Source organism: Calonectris borealis, chromosome 4, assembly GCF_964195595.1.
Source record: "Calonectris borealis chromosome 4, bCalBor7.hap1.2, whole genome shotgun sequence".
Lineage (NCBI taxonomy): Eukaryota > Metazoa > Chordata > Aves > Procellariiformes > Procellariidae > Calonectris > Calonectris borealis.
Window position 1 is genome coordinate 7,811,580 of NC_134315.1, and position 23,929 is coordinate 7,835,508.

Sequence of the window (23,929 nt, forward strand, 5' to 3'; positions counted from 1 at the left end):
ATGAAAATCAATTGCCCCGCCTCTCTAGGCACAAGACACAGGAAAGGCTACTGCTAGTGCTTCTTGTGTAGCAGAGCAATGTGTTGGCACTAAGCTACTCTCAAGGTGACACAGATGGCCCTTCGTGTCTGCAGAGCATTCAGCCTATATTGCCAAGGGGGAAACAGCAAAGTCCTACTAAAGAGAGAACATTAGTGCTTAATGAATCATTTTCCAGTATGAAAATCCTTCCTTTTATTTTAAGCTACAAGGGATTCAAACCAATGCCAAATGGCTCACTCTTCTCATTTTATTTATTAGCAGTGCATGTTCAAGACGTAACTGTTTTCTCTTATGTGAACAGTTTACAATTACATGGTAGTTATATAACAAAGAGACTTTGCCCTTTAAAATGCCAGACTTCTTTAGCAATGTTTTAAAGAGAGGAACATCTCAAAGAGAGTACCCTCCCAACAAAATACTGAAAACTTTGTTTTGACATAGAGAATGAGTTGTTGAGATATGAGCATTACTAGGAACAGCATGAAGCTCTAGATGCTTTCTCTCTGAACATTACAGCCTTAAAGACACAGAAATTCCACACTGTCCTCTAAGACAAATTTGGATGAACTTTGGAAAATACAAAGGAGCCAAAAAGAATAAAAGAAACAGAACTGCTCATGACAAGTATAAGGGGGCATCTAGGAAAATCTACGAAAGGATACCAGCAATATCTAGATGACTTGCAGTCAAACCCACCAAATAGGTAATATTTACATGCGACAAAAAAAAAAAAAAAGGCAGATTTTTCATATGTAAGTATACTGCTGTTGTATGGAAGAAGTACTTATTTTAGAGTGCCTGCCTTCTCCTTGTAATTGCAATGAACCTCCAAAATGATCTGTTCCAGTTCTGAGAACAGACTTAGTGGGTATTTGCTCATTTCTATGTTCCAAGTACTAGAAGTGGTAAATAAAACCTTAGGCTGGTTCTTTTCAACATCTTTCAAGACTGAAGAATGAAAAAGTTTGTTAAAAAGAAATACGCAGTGAAGGAGCTAATAAAGCGAGTTAGTACCTGTGATCGCCCTTCGGATCTCTCGTGCTGCTTCCTCCCGCATCTCAATTGAGGCTTGTTCACTATACCAGGCTGCATGTGGGGTACAGATCAGGTTTGGTGCATCCTTCAAGGGGCCCTGACTAAAGCTAAATGAAGATTTAAAACAAGATCAAATGACAAAAAATATTGGGGGGGGGGGAAGGGGGGATCCAGATCGATTTGTACATACACAGATTAATTTCTACAACAGAAAAGAATTGCATTTCTATTCCTTGTTGGGTTTGTTTTTAATTCTGTCAGTTAATTTAATACACTATTCATGGTATAAATAAGCAACGATTACCTCTCATAGACTCAAAGCGTAGAACCTAAACGTAGTAGCAACATTAGCTTCTGTCCAATGCACTTTTTGCTAACTACAGCCACTGCTACTCCAGTTCTGGTGCAGAAATGCATAAAGCAAGACCCAAATCAATTCAGGATGTCATTCCATTTGTCCGTTTCATCACAGTTTTACTTTTACTGCCTTAGCCAACAAAGCTCTGTTCTCTCAAGAGTCAGTGTAAATGTGACATTTAGTCATTTAAAGAAAAAAATCTTACAATTATTTCCAAATAAGAAGTGTGTCCATCAGCAGCCTCAACTTTTTTTTTTTGATAATTCAGTTATTTTTTTCTGTTATTTTTAACTATTTTTTCTTTCCTGTTCCTTCATAGAAACTCCACAGAAAGAAGGAAATTTACTTTACAGATTGATTTTCAGGGAAAGCAATGAATCTGTGTAAAAGTGCTATCACAGACACAGAGTAAAGAAACTGAAAATAATGGAAACTCGCTCCTCCTATTTATTTCCAGATTTAATAATCTTACAGTCAACCGTAACAACAAGAGAAAAAATATTTTAAGACAAAAGCGTGCTTTCAGAGTTGGTCATAATTCATAAAATGATAGATTTCATCTGTAGTTCAATAAACATCAGAATATCTGGCAAAACTCTTGAATAGAGAGTTGCATGCTGCGATCAGATAGACATGCAGCACTGAAGCCAAAGGAAATTGTGGCTGTAATCCTGCAACTGAATCTCTGCAGATGGCATCTCCATGCAGTAAATGGGGCTTCCTATAGGTGCAACGGTCTGCTTGTGCAGATCTGAGATCTGAATTGGGAAGAATGTATGTAGCTGAAAGTCCCTTGAGCTGTTAGATTCTGGCTTTGCACAGCACTACTGCATTGTAATGACTACATTTAGAAGTAAATGAATGCAGGATATGCATAAATAAAATTAAATATTTGTGATGTGGCATTGTGTCTCAGTAGATATAAAAATTCTACCTAAAAGGATACTATCCTGTTTTTTTAAAGCTTCTATTCTCTGCCCCCAGCTGATATGAGAGAGACTCTCCTCTCTCCAGTCTTTACAACCTGCCCTCAAGTCCTGAATCTGTTCCTCTTCAAAAACTTACATGGATTGTTCCAGTTAAAATTAACATTTCTCCCTGCCCAGACTGAACAACTGAAAAAGGCTTGTCACATACAAGCACTAAGCGACACCAGCCTATTCTCATAACTCTAACTCAGAAGTCAGGCTCAAGACTCAAGGACATATCAAATAGGCTCATTTCTGATTAGGAGTGCTGTGTCGTAATACCAATGCCACTTTGGGGAGTGGTACATCTCTGCCTAAAACGCTGGACTTCTCAGTGTCATTCAACATCTAAGGCTTGTGCTACCAGCTCTGCTAACGAGAGCAGAGTTACTACTCCCCTGATAAAGGGTAAAACAAAACAAAACCTGCACTCTGACCACCTTCCTTATCTTAACTTTTTTTGCAACCTGTTACGTTTATGGCTTTCCTGCAGAGGCAATCTGGACAAAAGTATGTCTTCTCCTCCAGAAAGGTGTCATAAAGTAGTTATTTCTCACACCAAATCTCAACTCTTTGCCTTCTGAAAGAGTCTGTTCAGACATCAACATTAGTTGCCTCCAGAGTTGCATCAATGACAAAGGAGCACTCCCCTCAAAGCCATGACACAAAGCCATGCCCAGGATTTGAACCCAACTCCCTGCTATTTCTACTAAATAAGCCCATTAGATTTTTTTTTTTTCAAGGAATTAAATCTTGGATGTCACTTTTTTCACTTCTGACCACATACACAAGCTCCATCTACATTTGCATTAGTCCAGTGCTGCACAGATTCATGTTGCTTTACTAAGGAGTATTTAGCTACCAAATGAAGGGAAAACTCAATTTACTTGTTGCTGTTGATTGTATCATGCACTAAGACTTAAAAATAAGAAAGTGAACAAAATAAAAAGAAAAGAAAAGGAAAAGCACCTGAATGGTTCTGACTCATGTACATCTAAGGCTGCCCCTCGTATCCTTCCTTCCTTCAGGGCCTGTGCAAGTGCTTTTTCGTCTACTAACCCACCTCGAGCTGTGTTGACCAGGAAAGCCCCTTGTCTCATCTAGGGAAAGTTAAAAACAAGAATGATGAAATAAAAATAAATGAAATAAAATCGTTGTGGCATTATTTTTTACTCAAAAGAAGCATCCATTACAACAAAGGCTATTCAGCTGATTTAACCTGTAACAGTTGTCTTCCCTTTCCGTTGGAAAGTACCACAAAATGCGATGCTTCTAACACAAAATGCTATTTCACAGCACTTCATAACCTTTTGGTTCTTGTAAGTAGTGTCTTTTAATAGAAGCGTTGTTTCAGATATTGTGCAGTAACATGATCAAAAGATACAACTGTGCATATGAAAGTGACAGATCATTTTATGCCTTTTTATTTCACTGTGAAATTGCATGAGACAGAAACTACAGCACATTCTTAAACAAATTCATATTTTGTGGTTTTCAACTTTCACACAAATAAAAGCCTACATGAATTTTTCAGAAAAATCAATGCTTTTGGATTTTCAAACACTTTTCCCTTTAGTTGCCAAAACACAGTGGATCTATGTTTTATTTATTTTTGTTACTTCAGCTTCCTCCTCCCTGTGAGACTTTTCAAATAAAGGTCTAAAGAATTCTTATATTATTCAATTAAAAGGCATGAAAATGAATTTGGTTGAGAACGCTGTGTGCCCAGGAGAGAAGCTGTGCTGTGCATTGTGCAGTTTAGCGTTGTAGATGACACCGGTGTGGGGAGAACTACAAGAATTTACACCATAATATATCCACAACTTGAAAACAAAGTGGCGGTTTAAATAAGAGAGATGGTACGGAAAAAAAATAAATTACTACATCCTGCTTCCAGATGCCCTAATACTTCATCCTTTACCAGATGTCTCAAACACAGCTTCTGATCTCAGAAGCATTTCTGTGCATGAAGGTAAGCATATGAAGAGCAGGAACCATGGTGAAGGTGAATGATAAAAATCTCATTTTGTGCTGGCTCCATCTCTCACCATAAGAACAAACCCCCAATATTTTGACATCAAGTCAACTACTTGAAACCTATATGTCAAACTAAAGCTTATGTAAATGGATCCTTACTCCAAAAGACTGATTGGAAATGCCAAATTCATGAACAAGGAGGTTTGGATGAAAGTCAGCTACGAGAATTTTTTTTACATGAGATCATAGGAAATATTAAACAATTAACATGCATACGCTTGCAGTAGGGTTATAAGAAAAATAACCACCATATTCTACCGGCCAACTCACTGGGTTTAGTGTGGCCCTGGCTCTCTCCATTTGCAGACTCTTGGGCTTACAGGAGAACCATCCATTGGTCTGTATACCAAAACCAAAGTCCACTTCCAGGAGCAGAACCAAGGGATACTTCTTTCAGTTTTATGTAATTAATTTGGGAATTAGTACAGTGAAGAAATGGTGGCATGATCCTAAGTTGGTCTAGTAACAACAAGACGTTCCTGATGGGAACCATCACTGCATCTCCACTACTTAAGTCAGCTGTCAGAACTGGATCAAAACTAGCACAGGAGGGCTCACCCAAGTGACAATCACACCTGCTGTGCAGACATGCCATGTAGGCTCGTGGGAGCTCATATCCCCTTCCTATTTCTGTGCTCTTGCAAGTAGATAATTTGAGTTTTAAGTATAGCTTAGTGTATTTATATGCCCTTTGAAGGACTTGAAAATTTTAATCAAAGTGAACCCTGTCAAAATTTTCTGGTCAATCTTAATAACCTTGCTTGAGTTTTCATTTTAGGACTATTTAAAAAACTCTAAAGCTAGTACTAAGACAAGCCCAAATCAAACAGAACATGGCTGCATAAATGCATTCTAGTGGGAATGAATTACGTGACTCATGATAAACTATAAGGGTGGATGCAGCTGGAGATGACCCTTAACAATGGGAAGCTTGAAAGAGCTTCACAGCTAGAACTGCTGACGGCTGTTAAATTCACCTACACTAAACCTGCATAGCTGCTTTAAAAATGTATTGCGTTTAAATTGCAGCGTCTTTTTCTCAAATCTGTAAAACTAAAGATGACCTCAGCTTCTCTTAAGAGCACTTGATTACCATGGGCTCAATAAACACAAGCCTGAAACACTTCTCTGAGCTACTCTGGGACTACAGGGCCAAGCACGATGGCTAGGCAGAATGCTGACTAATTAAAGGGAAAAGCTACTGAAAGAGAAGACTGACACCAAATTTTCAAAGACATTTTGTCATGTAATTTCAGATTCTAAATAAAATTCAGGGTGAGACTTTGGTGAAATGAGATGCACCATACTTCTCTGTACTTTGTTTAAAAACTGGTTATTACACGAGCATGCAATATTGGACAAAAGTGACATGCAATGCTCTCTAAAAATTTTAGGCCAAATCTAACATCCGTCAGCCTAAAAAAACTATTCTGCTCTTTTTGATACATATTCAGAAGATCTGCTCTATGCAACCCAAGCAGCCAGAGGTGTTACAATCTTACGGTTTTCACATCAGCTGTTACAATACAGACTGCTTCATCCGAACTTTTACCCAAAGCAAGAACTATCTTCTAACTTTTTAATCCTTGCTTTAATCATGAAAGATAACAAACAGCAAGATAAATGCTTACAACATCCTTTCCAGTACAGACTTTATTATATGCATTTCATTTCAGATGGTATCACTCAGTTTTAGCCTGTTTTGTTTCGTCTGTTTCTCTGATTAATGCACTAAGCCCTCTCCAAAGTTTATCCACCTCCACTCAAAAACTTCCCGTGACACACTGGCCCAAGTTTCACAGTCCACTGTATAATGAGAGACCACTCCTAAGCCTCCAGACGGTCCCACTGAATTCCATGGAATTCTGTTTGGGTCTAGATGTCTGCTTGCAAAGACATCTAACCATGTAATAACCATTAAATGTACCTGAGCACAGAACAAAAGAGAACGTTCAGGGCAGGAGGACAGAACTCTGTTCTCTTAGAGATTTACATTTTAAACTTCTTTATTATTTAGAGTTTTAAATCCCAAACCCCAATTTTATGTAGGGATGGATCTGCCAAATCCCTAAACTCTCAAATAAAGAAGTGTGTTATATTGTCGGTTTTCTGCCATGATCCTACATGACTGTGGAACACTTTCAGTAATTACCTCAGTTCTCCTAAAGTTCAAGAGTAGTAGGTGCAAACTATTTCTCAGAAGCAATGATTTTACTGCAAAAGAGTGCTACTGTCATTGTTACCAACACATACAAACACTACATATATAAAGAACAGCAAAATCAGCTATTATATCTTAGAGTTTCTTTCCTGTACACTATTTACATTCTTACACCTCAACATTGTACTTCTTGCTGTTACCTACACTGAGGTTGGAGTCAGAAGCTAGACATTTAATGAAAAAGCTTACTATCAGATTAGTCAATAACAGAGCAGGTACTACACCTAGATTTTGAAATTATTTTAATATTACCTAAAACTTTAGGGAGAGGTTAGTACTAATTCCAAGAAACATTATTTTTCCAAATAATGCAATGCTGTAAATACAATCCATCCATGAAGCGCTCTGCAAGCATCAGGACTGAGCACAGGGGGGAGCCATTTAGTCATAATCCTTAAATTGCATCTAAAGAACTCAAACTGAGGAACAAGAATGAAAGGCAGAATTGCTACCTGCAAATACACAGGTAAAGGAAGTAGCTACTAGAAGACACAGAAAAAGTGCTTTTACATAAATGCAACTTCATTAAATCTGAGCAACAGTAAGAAGAGCAAAATATTCCCACAAATGCAATGTTACTGAGCAAAAAAGACAATAAAAGCAACAATACATAAGCCACCAGCTAATTCCTAATCAGTTATAAACCTGCCTGATCTCAAAGTAGCAAAAAGGAAAGAAATGTCTTTCAAATGAGAACCTGCCTGTTTACATAAACAAACACTATACAGTGTCAGCCACCAGCACCGGTGTGGAGGGCACCCACAGAGATGATTACCTGCTTTATGGTGAAGTCATTAATAAGATGATGATTGTGTTCATTCAAGTTGCAGTGCAGGGTAACACAGTCACTGTGGAACAGCAGGTCCTGCAAAGTGCTCACCCGCTGCAGTCCCAGAGCACGCTCCATGCCATCCGAGAGGTATGGGTCATAGAAAATCACACTGAAGCCAAAGGCTTTGGCACGTAGTGCTACTGCTTGCCCAACACGCCCTAGAACAAGAGAAACATGCAATGAGAACAGATGTGAAGCAGCTGGTGTAAGGTAGCCTCCTCCTTCCTATTGCAAATGCTTGTATCAAACCATGCTGCTTTGTACAGCAACTGGAAGAGGATAAAAAAGAGGCGGCTCCCATGCCACTAGAAATCATCACCAAGATCAGAAATGTTACATCTGGGCTGTTTCACGTTGCCTTGTTCAAAACAAAGCAGGAGGCTTGCACCTTTTGCAACCCGAGATCTGAAATGCCAGAAGATGTCACGTAATCTGCAATAATCTGTGTAATACAAGGGCTTGCCTGCTGGGCCTGTTTATGGTAAAACACTACTGCTTGTGAACACATCCTGCCAAGGACTTATTCTTACCCATGTCGGACCAGCTGGCTTTAATAAAAAGCTATAAAATTAATCCTCAAAAATGGATGCAATAAAAGATAATTTGTTTAATCTGAAGCTCAACCACTCTCAATGCATGGAATCTCCTTTCTGAACTAGTATTTTCTTTCATTTTGAACAACATCTTTTCAGCATTAAAATACCTACAAGAATCCTGTCATCTTAAGGCTTTAAAAAATTTTGTATCCATCTACCTAAATGATGAATAAATACAGCCCACCATACAGCACCTAGTTAAGAAGAGTGTGGTTTCATTTGGTATTCACATTGACCTTAGCTTTTCTCTGTTCCACTTTCCTTACTGTAATATTTCAGATATGTGCCTGAAATCGCTGTCTGGGCATGACTCCGTGCCACATGTATCAGGAGGCGTGTATTCCCCTTTGACACACTACCAGTAAAACCCAGAGAAAAAAAGTGAATGAGTACATCTAGTGAGTAAGGGTAATTTGAAGAACGAGAACTAACACATTTCTCAGGTTAGAAGACTACGCACTGGACACTTGTGTTAGAGTATTACAAATGTTAAGATAAAGACATTTCAAAAGCACCACTAGACACACCATAATAATTATGTTTCATTTAAAAAAAAAAAAGTCAACAAGTTTTCTTTTGTAACATCTGAATTTGTTCAAAAAAGCATCAAATTAACACAGGGAAATCCCGTCTCTTCCCTATTGTGCTTAAAGGGATTTCCCTTGCTTTTCAGTTTCTCTTTGAATAAAACTTAAGAAGCCACAGGAAGAAAGGTTTTTTGTTGATCATTTAACCTGAACACAGCAATTCTGCAGTGCTTAGTGACAGATGTGCTTGGAATATTAAACAGTATGTCAATCTGATGGGGGCTGTCCGCTTTTCTTTGGGGATGCCAAGTTAAAATACTCTTCAAAATCTTTTATTTCAATACTTGCATACATGTTATTTGTTTGCTTTCCAAGCTGTTTTTCATAAACTTGAATTAGACAATTTTCAGCACAAACACTGTATTATTTTCAAGTTTTGGCATGTTCACAGCTCAAGGAATCAGTCACACAACTGTAAACATTTTTTTTTTTTTAAACAAAGCATATCGCTTTTACTCCAGCTCCATTCATTTTCACATGCAACATTCTGTCATCTGTTCTTTTTTACACTCTTTACAACACTAATACCTGAGGGGATTCACGACAGTGAAATCTCTTACAACAGACTCCAGTTAAAGCTACGCTTTCCATTCATTGCAACCAGGCTAATAAAGCAAAGCCTTCTTCAATGTGTGCAAAGTTTCCTTCTGAAACACTTGGGAATCACATACGTGTACTTCTAGCCAGAATTGTCCTATTTCAATTATTTTATGGGATAAAACTCTTCCGCAATTGACAATTCATATTTAGTCTTAGTCGTTAGACAAATACATAGGTAGACACACATAATTTGCCAATTGCTTTTTAAACTACAGTCTGACAATATAGTACAACCACAAACCTATGATGTTTTTTTCCTTTCCTGAAAAACTTCTGTTATATGAGACTCTCCTGGGTATGAGGGCTCAAAACCTACCTCAGCACATCAACAACAACAGAACAGCACACAAAGCATCCCACCTTCAGGACAACTCTATCTTAAACGCATGTACAATTGCTATGAATATTCATGGCTGCTTCCAGGGAAGGCAAATTCTGAAGTTCAAAATATCAAATGAACTTCTTGGTCTGTAGTGTGGGAAGAATGCAGAAAATGCGTGTTGCATACAAAAGCAAAAAAAGCAGAAAGCAACAAAAGCCTATTTTAGAAATTAGGGATTTATATAAAGCTCTAGCAAAGCCCATGCATCATTTCAGTGACACCAGAATTGTGAAGAGAGACTCATCACAAACGCCTGGGTCTCCTGTTACATTCTGACCCATCTACTCCCCCTCTACCCAGGTCTCCCAGTTTGCAGGTGTCTCTGACCTTAACCTTGCCAATGACTTGATTTGAGTGTGACAGCAGAGTAGGTGCAGTTGTCGGTGACCCCCGCCCAGCCCTTGGGCAAAGAATGAGCATCCTATCCTGGCATTACAAAGTTTTATAAAATGTCCTCGATACCGTGGAAATGTTGATGACCTGCTTGCAGACTTCCATGGAAAGAAAAAGTGCTTTCACTTAGCAGCTCTTTCCTGTCTACGCAACAGTAATGGAGAATCTGGGTAATTTTTCCACCCTCCTGGAGGACTCTGAAATGTGGAGAGTGCCATTTTGTTACATGTCCTGCTGAGCACATTACGAGAGCTAGTAGGACTGCTAAGGGTACATCATTTACTGCATGGTAATACCACCCAACTCTGAAGCCTTAATATTGTCTGATAATGCAGATCGGTACTTTGGCCAACATCTAGTCAGGACCGTGGAACCGTTGAGAGAATACAGCAGGTGAGGAGAGACAAACTGAGCGATGACATTCATTACGATGTGGAGACAAATGTATTTGGAGGAATTTTACCTCTCTTGAGTGAGGAAATGCATTAGCTATTAGTCATCAGCATTCGTAACTGGGAAGGAAGGGGAAGGGAGTGTGACTTCACTGCCTTCACTGCTGTAAAACCATCACTACAGCAGAACCAGGTCCAGCTATCTATTTCATCCAAGTACTTACATGCTGCTGCTCATAAATATTCTCTTTAAAAAACAAAAATCCTAAATGTCTAGATATAAGGTGAAAAGGTAGCTTTTTTTTTTTTTTTAAAGGCAGGGCTTACTATCCAAGCTTGTGATGCATCACTTGAAATATAGGACACTGGATAGTAATAAAGATTAAAAGTGACAGAGACAGCTGTTTAATGATGTGATATTATTATTTATGTAAGGCTCAAAGAATCACACACTTCATAAAGACAGAAAGAAACACAGGCTCTGCCCTAAGGAGCTCAGAGGCTAACCAAACACCACCACAATGACGGATGGTATCCAACACGCACATGAAGGAGGCATTATGCTGTTGAGTCTCTGCTTATCTTCAAGCTCAATACAAGCAGAGGATGAGAGATGGGGTTAACTTTAAAGGAGGAGCACGGAGTAATAGGATTAAGCAGGATAGACCGAGTGTCAAAGCAGGAATATGCATGAGAGGAGGCAAAGAAAAGAGAGTGGGTGATGGAAAGAAAAAGGCAAGTGAGTCATGAAACTTGGCTAGACCAATGGATAAGGAAGTGAGTAGCTGAAGCTTTGGAGGGAATGACATAGTCATTCCCTAGCACAGAGATAGGCAAGAGCTAGGGTGTTTCTCTTCTGGCAAAACAAGAGAAAAGCCCAGGAACAGATGTGAAGAAGGTCTGGAGTTAGCTGTTGCAGCAGCAAAGTGATAAATTTAAGCAACCCACTGCTGAAGAGACCACATGTTTAAGACAAGAATAGAGAAACATAGCTGTGGTTGAGATATGAGATGATCTCAGATGCACATTAACGAGAAAAGGACAGAAACACGGATACTGCACAGAACTAGAGAAAAGAAGGACTTAGTAACAGATGATGAGAATTGTTTATTTTGTGTGCAATACATTCAGTTCATAGCCTCTTAGTGGTTCATCACGTCTGACGTTGACATGTCTAAATAATAAATAATAAATAGAGGCAAAACTACAGATGTGGGAAGAGGCCACTAGTAGAGAAACATAACCTAAGGGCAACAGGCTTTTGAAGGTGGTTGTAAATACGCATTTTAGTCTGAAACTAGAGACAGGTAGCCTCTTGAAGTGATCTGTAGGAGAAAAGAGTGTATATCACAGCCTAAGTGCCTGAAGTGCTCAAATGTAAAGTCTAGTACAGCCCTATTTCCATATCTTCTAAGACTACATTTTTATCCTTCATTCATAGGTGCATAGGAGTTTGTTAGAACAGGTCAGAATCAAAATGTTGTGCCTATTCACATACATGCACAAAAAGAAACAGTGGAAGTTTTCAAAACTGACTTTAAAACTTAAATTTTCCTTGAAATTGTTAATATTCTGTTGTAGGAAAACAAATAGGAACAATAAAAGGCTAGAGAAAATGACTGGTTAATAATAGTGACAGATGTGTACCTTTAAAATCAGAGTTTACTAGCCTTTTAATATACCACACACACAAAAGGCTTGCTTTTTAAAACTAAAAACAAAAACTAGCGTTTTACGTAGCCTTACACACATACTGGCAATCCAACTATCCATTTGTTTCTCTAAACTTTTCAGTCATTCACAACAAAAACAACACACACAAAATTCACTTAAGTAAGTCAATAATGAATGAACTTTTTTCTAATCTCAATCTGGAATTTGTGCAACACAAAAAGTGCAATGCCAACAGGACAGATATCTCCAGCAAATATGCACATAGCATGTGAGCCAAGGCTTAAGTTTCAAAAACTAGGTATCCATTTCCATTTTTAAAACACTGCACGTGATTGTCTATTATTTATGTACAGATGCTGTGATTGTGAGTGCAATAATCACTGTGTGTTCAAATGAGGTGCATAATTACACGGGTACAGATTTGAGAAAGCAACTTCATGACTAACTTTTTGAAAGTCATATTTTAAAGGCAATTCTTTGACTGTGAAGATGTTTTTGGCGTGTTGCATACTCATTTAAATAAGTACTATGTAATGCCAGGCTATTTTCAGCTTCCAAAAGTAAGAGTTCATGGCTTGAGTTATTTGACAGCAATGTGTAACTGGAACAGTCATTTAAGTATGATGCCTTGTTGTCAAAATCATATTAATTATTCCTGTGGATGAATACCACAGCAATTACATCTACAATCTATCAGATCTTTGATAAGACAAGCACATGACTGAATAATTTTTATATAGAAACTGACTTGCTTGTTTTTCCTCTCTACTTCTGTAACAGACAGTAATTAATTCATCTCAAGCAAGCCTGTCCATCTGTTAGATGCTGAACCACATTTAGGGCCATTCAGAGAGGTAAGTAGGTGATTTTGTTAGCTCTGGAAACATTTCAAACTTTCTTGCATATATTTTTCCTCTCATTTGAGCTGAAATACAATTTCAGATGCAGCTCAACCAAATGCACGAAATAACTGTTCTGCAGGCTGTTACTGCAGCAAAGACTTTTCAGATATGTTAAAAACAGTAAAAGGAAAAAAGCACAAACAGAACCAGATATGACAATGGAAGAGAAATACAACGTATACATGTGACACTGGGTTGAAGTAGCAGGATCCTTGTCGTGGAAAAGGGAAGTGATGGTGTCTCCTTCTCTCACAACCAGTGTGCCTGACACCAGGCAATACAGCAACAGAAAGACGTACAGAAATTCAATGAATTGAGAGAATATCAACAAGAAAGTAAGTTTTCTGAGGGAAATGATGTCCTCTAAGGGGAAAACATTTGAGACACATAAACACCAGGAATGAAGAGGTATTACACAGAATGCTTGACATGGGAAGGAGTGAACTAAGCGTTCCATTTTGATAGCTCAAATCTTCATTTTTTTTTTTTAAAGCAACGGAAGGCGAGGAGTATTAAACCACCTCTCAAGCCAACGTACCTAATCCAATAATGCCCAAGGTCTCCCCTCTGATCCTGGCAGCTCCAGAAGCCACTTCCCGAATCTGTTCAACGCTTTGTACTCTCGTGCCTTCTCGCAAAGCCTGGTGAAGCCAGGTGGTTCGCCTGTACAGGTTCAGAATGTGGCACATGGTAGAATCTGCCGTTTCTTCTACCGAGGCAGCTGGCACATTACACACTGCGATCCCTGCAAAGAACGGGGGGAGAGGATACCAGTTGCCAAACGTTTCTGACTTTTTCCCATTTAACAGCAATTCAGGAGTATGATGCTTAGATTTACAGATATTTCAACACCTGTTTTGCACAAATACTAAGTTTCTGACTGTAATGGTAGACAGAATACTTGACATAATAGTTGATAAATATGTTCAAACTTTTTTTTCCTCATTTTTTATTACTATTTATTGTGTTTGCAAACTAAGGCAAGCAATAAACAATCCACTGAAACCAAAAAAGGAAAGTACTGAAGATGTCAGGTAGTTTAGAACACAAGTCTTGGTAAGCGTTTTACATGCACACTGAGCTAGGTGTTTTGAATAGCAAAGAGAAATCTTTGCTCTCAACAGTGCGATTAATGATCATTGTTTAGAGTTAATTGTGTGAGTTAGCTTTCCACCACTGAGCACATACCCTTCCCAAAAGCTATCTATACAGGTTATAAAAAAGATAAAGTAATTTATAATGACAGCAACTCTTACAGAGCCCTCACAGGACGACTATTAGTAATTCCAATTCATGTATAGGTAATCATGAGACAGGGAGGGACAATTTGTTTCGTGTTGCACACGGGTTTGTAGAATTACAACACGCAGAACCCAAGCCCCTTCCAGGTCCCTCAAATTAAAGAGATAAACCATCTAATTGTCAATAGGGAAATATAAAATCTGCTTCTGCGTGGCATGTAAAGATAACGCAAAATTAAGTCCATGCTCCTAATAGCTGAAAAGTTACTAGTTGAAAAGTGCGTAACGTCAAGCAGCTAAACGACCGTTACAGATTTCCACAGACAATTGTGGAAGGTGGATTGACTCAAGACTCACAATATTCCTTCTTTACTTCAAAAAAACAGGCAACATGTGATTGTAATTGCATGCAAGTTATCCCATTCTGCTTTTTACCTTCCAATACTCAATATACAGCAGTTAAGCAAATGTTTACTTGAAAAAGTTTGTGTCCTTTCTGACTCCTCTCTCTTCATTCTTGCTATTTACTACATGTTCTCTCTCTAATTATCAGCTCCCACAAATGTTTGTGTCTCAGTTCTGCTGACTGAGATCACAAACAGTATACAGTATAATTTCACGGTAGCGAAAAAAAGTGTTTTGTATACTAAAAAGCACCCTAATACTGTCTAGTTGTTTGGGTTTTTACATAAATAAATATTCAATGAGTCCACAGCTAACACCAGTATATCTTATGAAGCAAGGAAGAAAAAGCATTCTCTCCAATAATAGTAATAAAAATAACCTGACAAATAATAAGCTCATACCATATTTATCTATGTTCTACAAATACCTTCATTCTGCTGCCCAGCACTGTTTTACAGCTTTCTTTAGATCAGTAAAAATCAACATTAAGGAACCTGCAGAACTATTTTTCTTTTCTTTGCTGTAGAGATATAGTGTCTGCTGAGTCACTGCTCTTAGACTTACACAAAGATAAAACAGCATCATTTGCTGGAACATTAATCTTGGCATCCTGCTAACATCAATGGTAGTAAGAAACGCACCATTTTTTAAAAATAGGGAAAAAAGCGCAAGGTGGGGGGGGAAAAGCGCAAGATTGAAAAATAACATCCCTACCCCTTTAAGTGCATCATATTAAACAGCTGCATTTGTTTATACAAAAAGTCTTTTTCATGGAGCAAAAATGCAGGTTTTAGATGGCAAAACAAATTTAATAAGCATGTCTCCTGATAGCTGGCATCAAAAAGATAATGCTTTAAAAGGAGCTTAAATAGTTACGTTACATATTTGGGAAGAGAAATAAGGAATTGAACTCGCATTATACCTTCCTCCCTAATAGGTTTCCTTAGGAAACTTGGGGAACAAAAGTCAGATAATTTCTCTCCTAAACTGTAGGAATTTCCTTTTCCGTATTTCCCCGCAACTTTAAAACCAGCTAATTTCTGAAAGGCAGAGACACGGTGAACCACAAAAAGCAGCAAAAGAGAGGCAAGGATATGAAGAAGAGAGTCATTTCACATAGGAAGAGATAGCACACACTCATCTCATATCCATCGCTTCTGTGCTCCCTTCCCTTTCCCCTTTTCCCACCGCTTTCAGTGATCTTGCGCATAGGCTCAATGCTGAAAAATGCAGAAGTCAACGGGCATCACCTTTACTCCCACTTCACTTGCATCCAGCTACACTCACAACTTGTACATATTTTCTAGTCAACAATTAATAAAGTGGAGAAAAAGCAGACCAGATCGTAAAGATTTTATCCAAGAAACATACGTTTTCATGCATTTTAAGAAAAGTAAAAGTGCTAATTTGAAAATAATACTTAATAGGAAAAGCTGGTAACAACCCCATGAGCCAGCTCTAAGAAAAATAACTCCAAAAGTTACTACGGAAGTTCAGGAATATGTCAGACTTTACGGTCTAACTCTACACTAAATTTCAAGAGTGAATCAAAGCTTTTTATGAAGAGCAATTAACTCTCATATTACCTCCTTGAGATGCACATTATTTGTGCTAGTTCAACAAATGGAAAGTGATTGAGTTAGTATTTAATTCCAACCATTTCACCCCAAATATTTAAATCAGAGATTTTACGCCATAAACCTTCCAGCATTTATTGGCTTTTGACGGAGTGGACAATTGTATTATGTAAACACTGGAATGCACGAACGGATGGATCCTAACTCAGTCTAATCACAGCATCAGAACTGAATGATTAGGAATGTGGCCATTTAGCATTTCATACGAGTGAGAATCTCCCAAATCTGGTGTACTCTGGCTTGAAGAATTATGCGGATGCATTTAAATTATAAGCTTGGGTTTCAATCCAGCATGGAGACTTGCAGAAACAGCCAACAAACCTGCAAAGATGTTCCTCTTATCAGGGATTCCCTGCAGAAATCGGACTCCTGACTGGTAAGCGCCTTTGATCTGTACCTAGGTTTTGGCTTTTGATCTAGGATTTTACGCCAGGCCAATCCCTACATATATACGTGGGGTTTGGGGCATGTGCCTAACTGTGGCGCTAGTTACAATACGTAGGAACACAGCCTTGCACGCTTTCAGACCTGATCTGTTCTTTATAGAAACTCGCCGAGAAGTTGTTAGCCTCTGCCTGCTGTGCAAACTACACCGCCATTAGAAACAGGTAATTATTTTACTGTCATTTACTGATAAACAGACCATATTACAGCTCCTCATTACAACACTGGGGTTATTACCAGGACTAAGCATTGTCACATTGAAACAAATGTTTCCAAGATCTTCTTAGAGCATAATGGGAAACATACTTGGTCACCTCAATCTTAGAAAAGAAACACAGAAAACGCAGACTTTTATCCTGAGTGGTGGTTTGACCTGTAGATTATAGGTAAGAGATGGTTTATCCTAAAGAAAGAAAAGTAAAAATCAGATTGTTGCTTTTTTACAGTGAAACACTAAGCACCATCTCTTCATAGTTCCAGTGTGCGAATTTATTCTAAAGCAGCAACAACTGATTCTCCTATAAAATCGGTATTTCTATTTTATGGAGTGGTTTAGTACTAAATCTCATGCATCATAAATTAAGTCTCAGACAGTTGATAATGATCTCATTTTTTATTCAAACAGAAGTAGTATGCCATGCTGATGGAATTATATTTTGTGATTGGATTACAGCAGCAGTAGTTAAAATACACAATTGGGGTAAAAAAGAAAGAGATGAAAAATTACGGCCTTACTCCTTGAGTTTATATTGAACAGGCAGATTATCATCCTGTCACAAAGCTGTTAATATTATCACTTAATTAACTAATGCTAGTATCACTATAATGATTTTTAAACACTTTGATGAGAAAATTATACAGCTTACATACTATGTTAGTATAAATTATACAGAAAACATTAATGGAAAGACTTAGATGCTATCAGATTTCAGTATAAGATGTAAAATAATGTCTTTAATAGTCATACCTAAATCTCCAGCAGATTTGATGTCAATATTATCAAAACCACTGCCAATTCGGACAATTATTCGAAGTGCTTTAAATTTCTCCAGGTCTTCTCGTGTTAAAGTGATAGTGTGATACATCAGTGCACCCACTGCTTCATTTAGTACCTATAAATAAAATGGAAGAAAAAAATACTGATTTTTTTTTCTTTCATAGAATCTCAGCTTCATCACATATACATATTTTCAGGTATAAAAAGACTATAAAAGCATTAAATCCAGGTCTTTTTTTTTAAAGGTTATTTCTCCAAACATCTTCCAGCCTCTTGTTAGTCTTTCTAACAAGATGTATCCGTTCTAGCATAATAAGACTAGCTTTAGAAGAACTAAGTGACCTGTATTTATGTTCTTACTAAGAGGGAAAGCTCTTCTCATTTCACAGGAGATGCCCTGCAGTATCGAACCCTAAGTACAAGCACCACTGGACTGCATCTGCACGTGCAGATGAGACACAACATGGGAGCAAGCACTCACTTTGAACAATAAGTATTTTTATGCTTAGGCAGCTGACATTCAGTTTTGAATGGAGTCACAGAGCAATCTCTCTTCACCATACACACAGTGGCACAGGCATTCACTGCGCTATTAAACCACTTGATACCTGAATAGAAAACATTCAGTAATCATTACAAAACCCTTAGACAACAGAGACTGAAATCTGACAATTCATACATAAGAACAAAGTGTTTGTCCCTTAGTTTATTGATACTGCAACTGTCTAAGCTCTCACTGATGGAAAACTGGATGTCATATTAATTGCTACAACTGAGATGCCAAACTAGACGTTATCCAGAAGAAACAGCACCTCTAAGAAATAAGAAATTGTACCAAAGCAAAAATGTTGCCAAAGAAAAAAAACTTGTGAGAGAGCGCGCCAAAAAAGCGAAAATAAACTGACAGGGTCTGAAAGGTCTGAATATCTTTCCAATTATATTAGAGTGCATCCAACCTACTCAAGAAAGGTTAAGAGGAAGGGGTGTGGAGAGGGGGAAGAGAGCCTAGCACACCATGCCCAGCAGTTTCGAATTCTGCTACCAAACAAGCAGTGACACTGCACCCCACAAAGCTGATACACGTTTATTGTTCAGAAAGCAGAAAATATTTTCTCTTTATATGCAAATTGGACAATTTCACTTCTTCGGAACACTTCTCTGTGTTTCCACCTTCAATGCACTAACTAATATCCTAATCGTTCTACGAGATACAAAACATGCACAAATCATTTCAACATCTAAGCTAGCTGTAATGACTTCAAGAGGTTCCTATGACGCACTTCACATAAAAGTTCTGCAGAGGCTCTAAATCTCTTATTCAATAGACTTTGGTACGTGTACAGATTCTGTCATCTTAGTTATTTCTGCTCATATGAGCATTTTCCAGTGTACTGCAAGATCAGTAACAATAATCAACATCAACGCAAATCGTTTAAAAAGAACTACTGCAGCAAACCACAATCTCGCACACAGAGGATTCCAACTGTTGGAACCCAAGATCTGCAGCAGTAATTTTTAAAATTAAAACACATGAATAAAAATTTTAAAAGAAAATAAAAACAAACTCCATAAAAGTGAAAGAAAACTGAAGCTATTGCTGCTATTCTTACTGAAGCTACTGACGCTATTTCAACAGGTGTTTCTGGATTGGTAACCCCAGTTCTAAGTCAGATAAAGACCAGAATGCTTTGAGCAGAATTTGGATTCGCTTGTAAGGATAAGAACTGCAAAAAAATTAGAAATTACACATCCTTAAAGAATGTGGCTACAACATAATTCAAAGAAGAGCTGTAGGCTCTGATCTTATAAACGATTATACACACACAAAACTCCTTGATTTTAATGGTACAAACAAGTCCTTTGGAGATTACATCTAGCAGTCACCAATCACAAAGACTGCACTCATCAGAACGTGTTTCCTTGAGCTGTTACATAGGGTTAAAAAAAACACAAAACAGTTTATTGGTTTTGCTTCCGCAGCTACATTACAGCTGGTATGGACCAAGTCAAAGCCCATGCCTGGGGCAGTCTACACAAGAAATAGTCCCTCTTATAACCTGAGTGCCCACCTAAAATGCCCTTAGCGTTTTTTTTGTCCCATTAATTCTAAAAGAAAACTGTTCCATTCTGTCCCATTAATTCTAAAAGAAAATCTCACAGCTCCAACGATATGGAAATTTCTTCTAATTTCCAGCCTCAATTTATTCACAGCCCAGCTTGTATCCATTTGTTCTGGCGCCAGCGTTGGCCATTTGCTTAAACTGTACTTTCTCCCTGGTGTTTACAATCCAAATGTATTTATAGACACGATCATATCCCCTCTCAGCATCTGTTTGGCTAGACTTCTGTCCTGGTTTCGGCTGGGGTGGAGTTAATTTTCCTCCTATTAGCTGGTGTAGTGCTGTGTTTCGGATTTAGCAGGAGAATAATGTTGATAACACGCTGATGTTTTAGTTGTTGCTAAGTAGTGTTGATATAGTCAAGGACTTTCCAGCTTCCCATGCTCTGCCAGGTGCACAAGAAGCTGGGAGGGAGCACAGCCAGGACAGCTGACCCAACTGGCCAACGGGGTATTCCATACCATATGACGACATGCTCAGTACATAAACTGGGGGTTGGTGGAGGAGGGGGATTGCTCCTTGAGCATCGGTCAGTGGGTGGTGAGCAACTGCATTGTGCATCACTCATTCTGTATATTCTATCATTATTATTGTTATTTTCCCTTCCCTTTCTGTTCTATTAAATTGTCTTTATCTCAATCCACAAATTTTACTTTTTTTTTTTTCCCCAATTCTCTCCCCCACCCCACTGGGGGGTGGGGGGGTGGGGGAGTGAGTGAGCGGCTGTGTGGTGTTTGTCTGCCTGCCAGGTTAAACCACAACAACTTCAGAAGCCTAGTCCTTCTAGTCTCATCTAGGATGACGCCCTTTTACCCCCCTGATCAAGTCTAACACTGCTCCCCTGCGCTTAAAGTCGTCTCAGCTCAACTCCTCTGCGGGTGATCACAACTGCACCCAGCGTGCTACTGGAGGTCTCCCTCCCCACTGTGTTATACCAACGCTACCACTCGCAGCAGCAGTAGGCGTGCTGGAAATCTCTCTTAATGAAGTCTCACATGACGTGTGACGCTTCTGCATGGCCATCGTCACACTGCCAGCTGATCCTTTGACTAACGCGCGAATCTGAACCCTTCTCCCTGAAGCGTGTGTTTCTGTCACACTCCCAAGTTTACAGTAGGACTTCTTCCTCCGAGTCGGAGCACTTATTACTTCAGGCCTCAAGGTTCTCAAGTTCTTTATGATATCCTGGTTCTCTCCAATGAGCCATGTCCTCCATTCTGTGTTTTATCACATACATTTCCTTCGGCCCCTCAAAGGTTGCTCTAGATGGCTGTGACGCAGGAGGAAACACCCTCTGTGTGGTTGTCAGAAGAGCAAAAATTGAAGTGGCTTAGAGCTTACGAGGACTCACCTAAGGCTCCTATGACAGCCAGACCCTCCTCTCCCAGGCTGGAAAAGGCCAATGGTGTGTGTGTTTGTGCGTGCAGACAGAGAGCTGCCACTACGTTAAGGACTGCATTAAATAGGGGCTAAAAGACAGATGAAGTGGCTCAGACATCTGCGTTTTAAAATCACAGTGTTTCATCTGGGAAGCAGCTTTTCACTTCACTATCATGCATATTTTATTAACTCAGCCAGTCAGGACTGTAATTTGGACTCTAAGAGCACCGGTCTGGACCCATTACACTACATTTTTGGGCCCATCTAGGTTATGGCTTGGCACTAGGAGGAGACGAAAAAGTATTTGGAAGCTTGGGAATGTATTCAATAAAAGGAAAAATACTTCTCAGCTATGGCTTAATGCTGACGCTAGCCATTTCCACAGGCAGTTATTTACCCATCATATGGGATATGGAACAAACAGATGCAAATGACAAATCTTTTAGAATTTCTTTTTAGTGTTTGAGCCTCTCCTAGGATTATGGACCAGTTCGCAAGGAAATCCATTGCCAAAACCGCAATATTCTGCAAGGTGTATTATTTCACATTAATTTGATAATTAAGTTACGTCACTGCTTTTTGCAACTGGCCATGTGATTGAAGCATGCCAAAAAGGCAGAAAATAATAGCAGAAAATCTGATGTTCAAAACATTCAGCATTGATGAATGTTAATAACGCCACTTACAGATTAAAAAAATTAATAGTGAAAGTTTCTGTATTTTGGAATTATTTGTATAAATTACATTCTCAGTAATTCAATAAACTAAATGCACGCAAGGAAGTCTGACAAGCTCGTCAATGAGTAAAATCAAAACTTGAACTAAATCTGAGTATAACACATAAAAGTGAAATCCAGCATAACTGTGAACAGTTCTGGAAAATGAAATAATCTTCAGAAAAAATAACTGTGCATGGGAGTAATTTACTGATCACTTACAGAAACACATCCAGTGGCGGATGCATGAGAGAAACAGGGAGTATATGTGTTTTTCTCATCATTTTCCATGATGAACTTGATTGATAGAACATTCACCAAATTCTAGTGCAATTTTATTACAAAGATATCAACTCGTGTCAATTTGAGTGAGATAACATATTTAACAAGAAAGCTAGAAATTTCAGATCAGCCCAAGTATGTGGCAGTCAGACAATACTACTTCATATCTCTCACAAGGAAAAGCGACAGGCAAAATTTGATAGAGAACAAGCAGAGTTAGCTGCGTACCTTCAACGGCCATTCCTGCTTTCATCAGACTACAATAGTGCTTTTCGGGAGAAAGGATCTGAGATCCTTGAAACACAGGACATGAGTTGGCTTCCTTCTGTTACCAAATGATGACGTAGCCCACCTGCATAATTTCTATGCCTTCAGACTTACTTCCAGGTGAAGCTACAGCACACTGCTGGTTGAAAGCCTTTTTATACCCCCTTCAAGGAGCTGACATCCTTTCCAATCACAACTGCTCGGACAGGTCTTTCTGCTGTTCTTCAACCTCAAAATGACTACTCTGCTTTCACAACATGCCAGGTCTCCAAGGCTCTTGGAGAACAGATGACACTATAGTAGGAGACATTTCTATTTCAAAGAATTTAACAAATCTCGAGTCCTGAATACTGAAGGTTGAAATCCTTTTTAAACATCTTCCTATCTATTTTTTTCACCTTATTTCAGCACCAGGCTATTTTAGCCATCATGCCAAACATCACATCGTCACCATTCCGACACACATGCCTCGTATTATTTGGGGAAGAACTCTTAGCATCTTGTTTATTTTTACAAAAAATTGTAAACATATCGTAACATGCTAAGAACAGAACAGCAAGGCTTCCTCTTCTTTGGTCATCTAAAGATACACTACTAGATCTTACTATGACAGACTGATCTCAGAGGCTTGTGGCTCAAATCTAGAGTATAGAAACATAACACAGTATATAAAATGCCAAACTACTTCAGTGCAGAGACAGAACATATATATAAATTACATATTGAATATGACAATATATCATAATTGTTTAAAAATACTTCCAGAAAATCATCACTAGAAAGTGCTATATTTCATCTGGTTCTAAAACCACAGGGTATTGCATTTCTTGGACTTGGAGTTTGATGTGTCATCTCCAAACAAGTACGTTCTAGTGTCCCCAGACTTGAGGTATTTTGCACATTTGGGTGGGAAAAAAGGTACTTCACCTAAACAGAATAGGCCTTGCATTATTTGACTTGCAAAAAGCAGCTGCATGTCAAATTTGTGATCAGTAGTCTGCCACACAGGGGAAGGCTGCAGCTGACTTGTGGCTGCTCTCAAAGCCTCACTACACCATTACAAAGGGCCCATGTGAAACTAATGCCATTAAAACTAAAAAGAAAAGCCAGTGCACTCAAACGGTATTTAGTAGGTCTCCAAAACTCTGTTAGTTTGTGCTGCTTTTTACAAGTTCCTGTTTCTCTTTCTGAGACTATCAGCTCGATGTTAGGTTCCTATGTCCCACGGCACTGTCAGTAACCTACCCATTTCATGATATGCATTTTATTCAACCAGGATACTGTCTAGTGTAGACCCTAAATATTAATACTTAAGCTTATCCTGTACATAAATACAAATAGGTATAAGTATTTTATACAAACATAAACAAAACTTACTTGCTGGGTCCTGAAAACACTCTCTCTAAAAACCTATATATCTA

At 38.5% G+C, this 23,929-nt stretch overlaps 1 protein-coding gene across 19 annotated transcripts in view; it reads right to left on the reverse strand.

Annotated features, from left to right (window-relative positions):
• The window catches only part of CTBP1 (C-terminal binding protein 1), a 251,247-nt gene that overhangs the window by 9,638 nt on the left and 217,680 nt on the right, over window positions 1-23,929 (reverse strand). For all 19 annotated transcript variants that reach the window (XM_075148510.1, XM_075148523.1, XM_075148515.1 and 16 more), the window contains 5 exons: window positions 17,714-17,858; window positions 13,558-13,764; window positions 7,437-7,651; window positions 3,373-3,503; window positions 1,057-1,184 (listed from right to left, as the gene is read on the reverse strand). In XM_075148510.1, coding sequence (XP_075004611.1) covers window positions 1,057-1,184; window positions 3,373-3,503; window positions 7,437-7,651; window positions 13,558-13,764; window positions 17,714-17,858 — 826 coding nt within the window. The remainder of the gene's footprint in view (window positions 1-1,056; window positions 1,185-3,372; window positions 3,504-7,436; window positions 7,652-13,557; window positions 13,765-17,713; window positions 17,859-23,929) is intronic.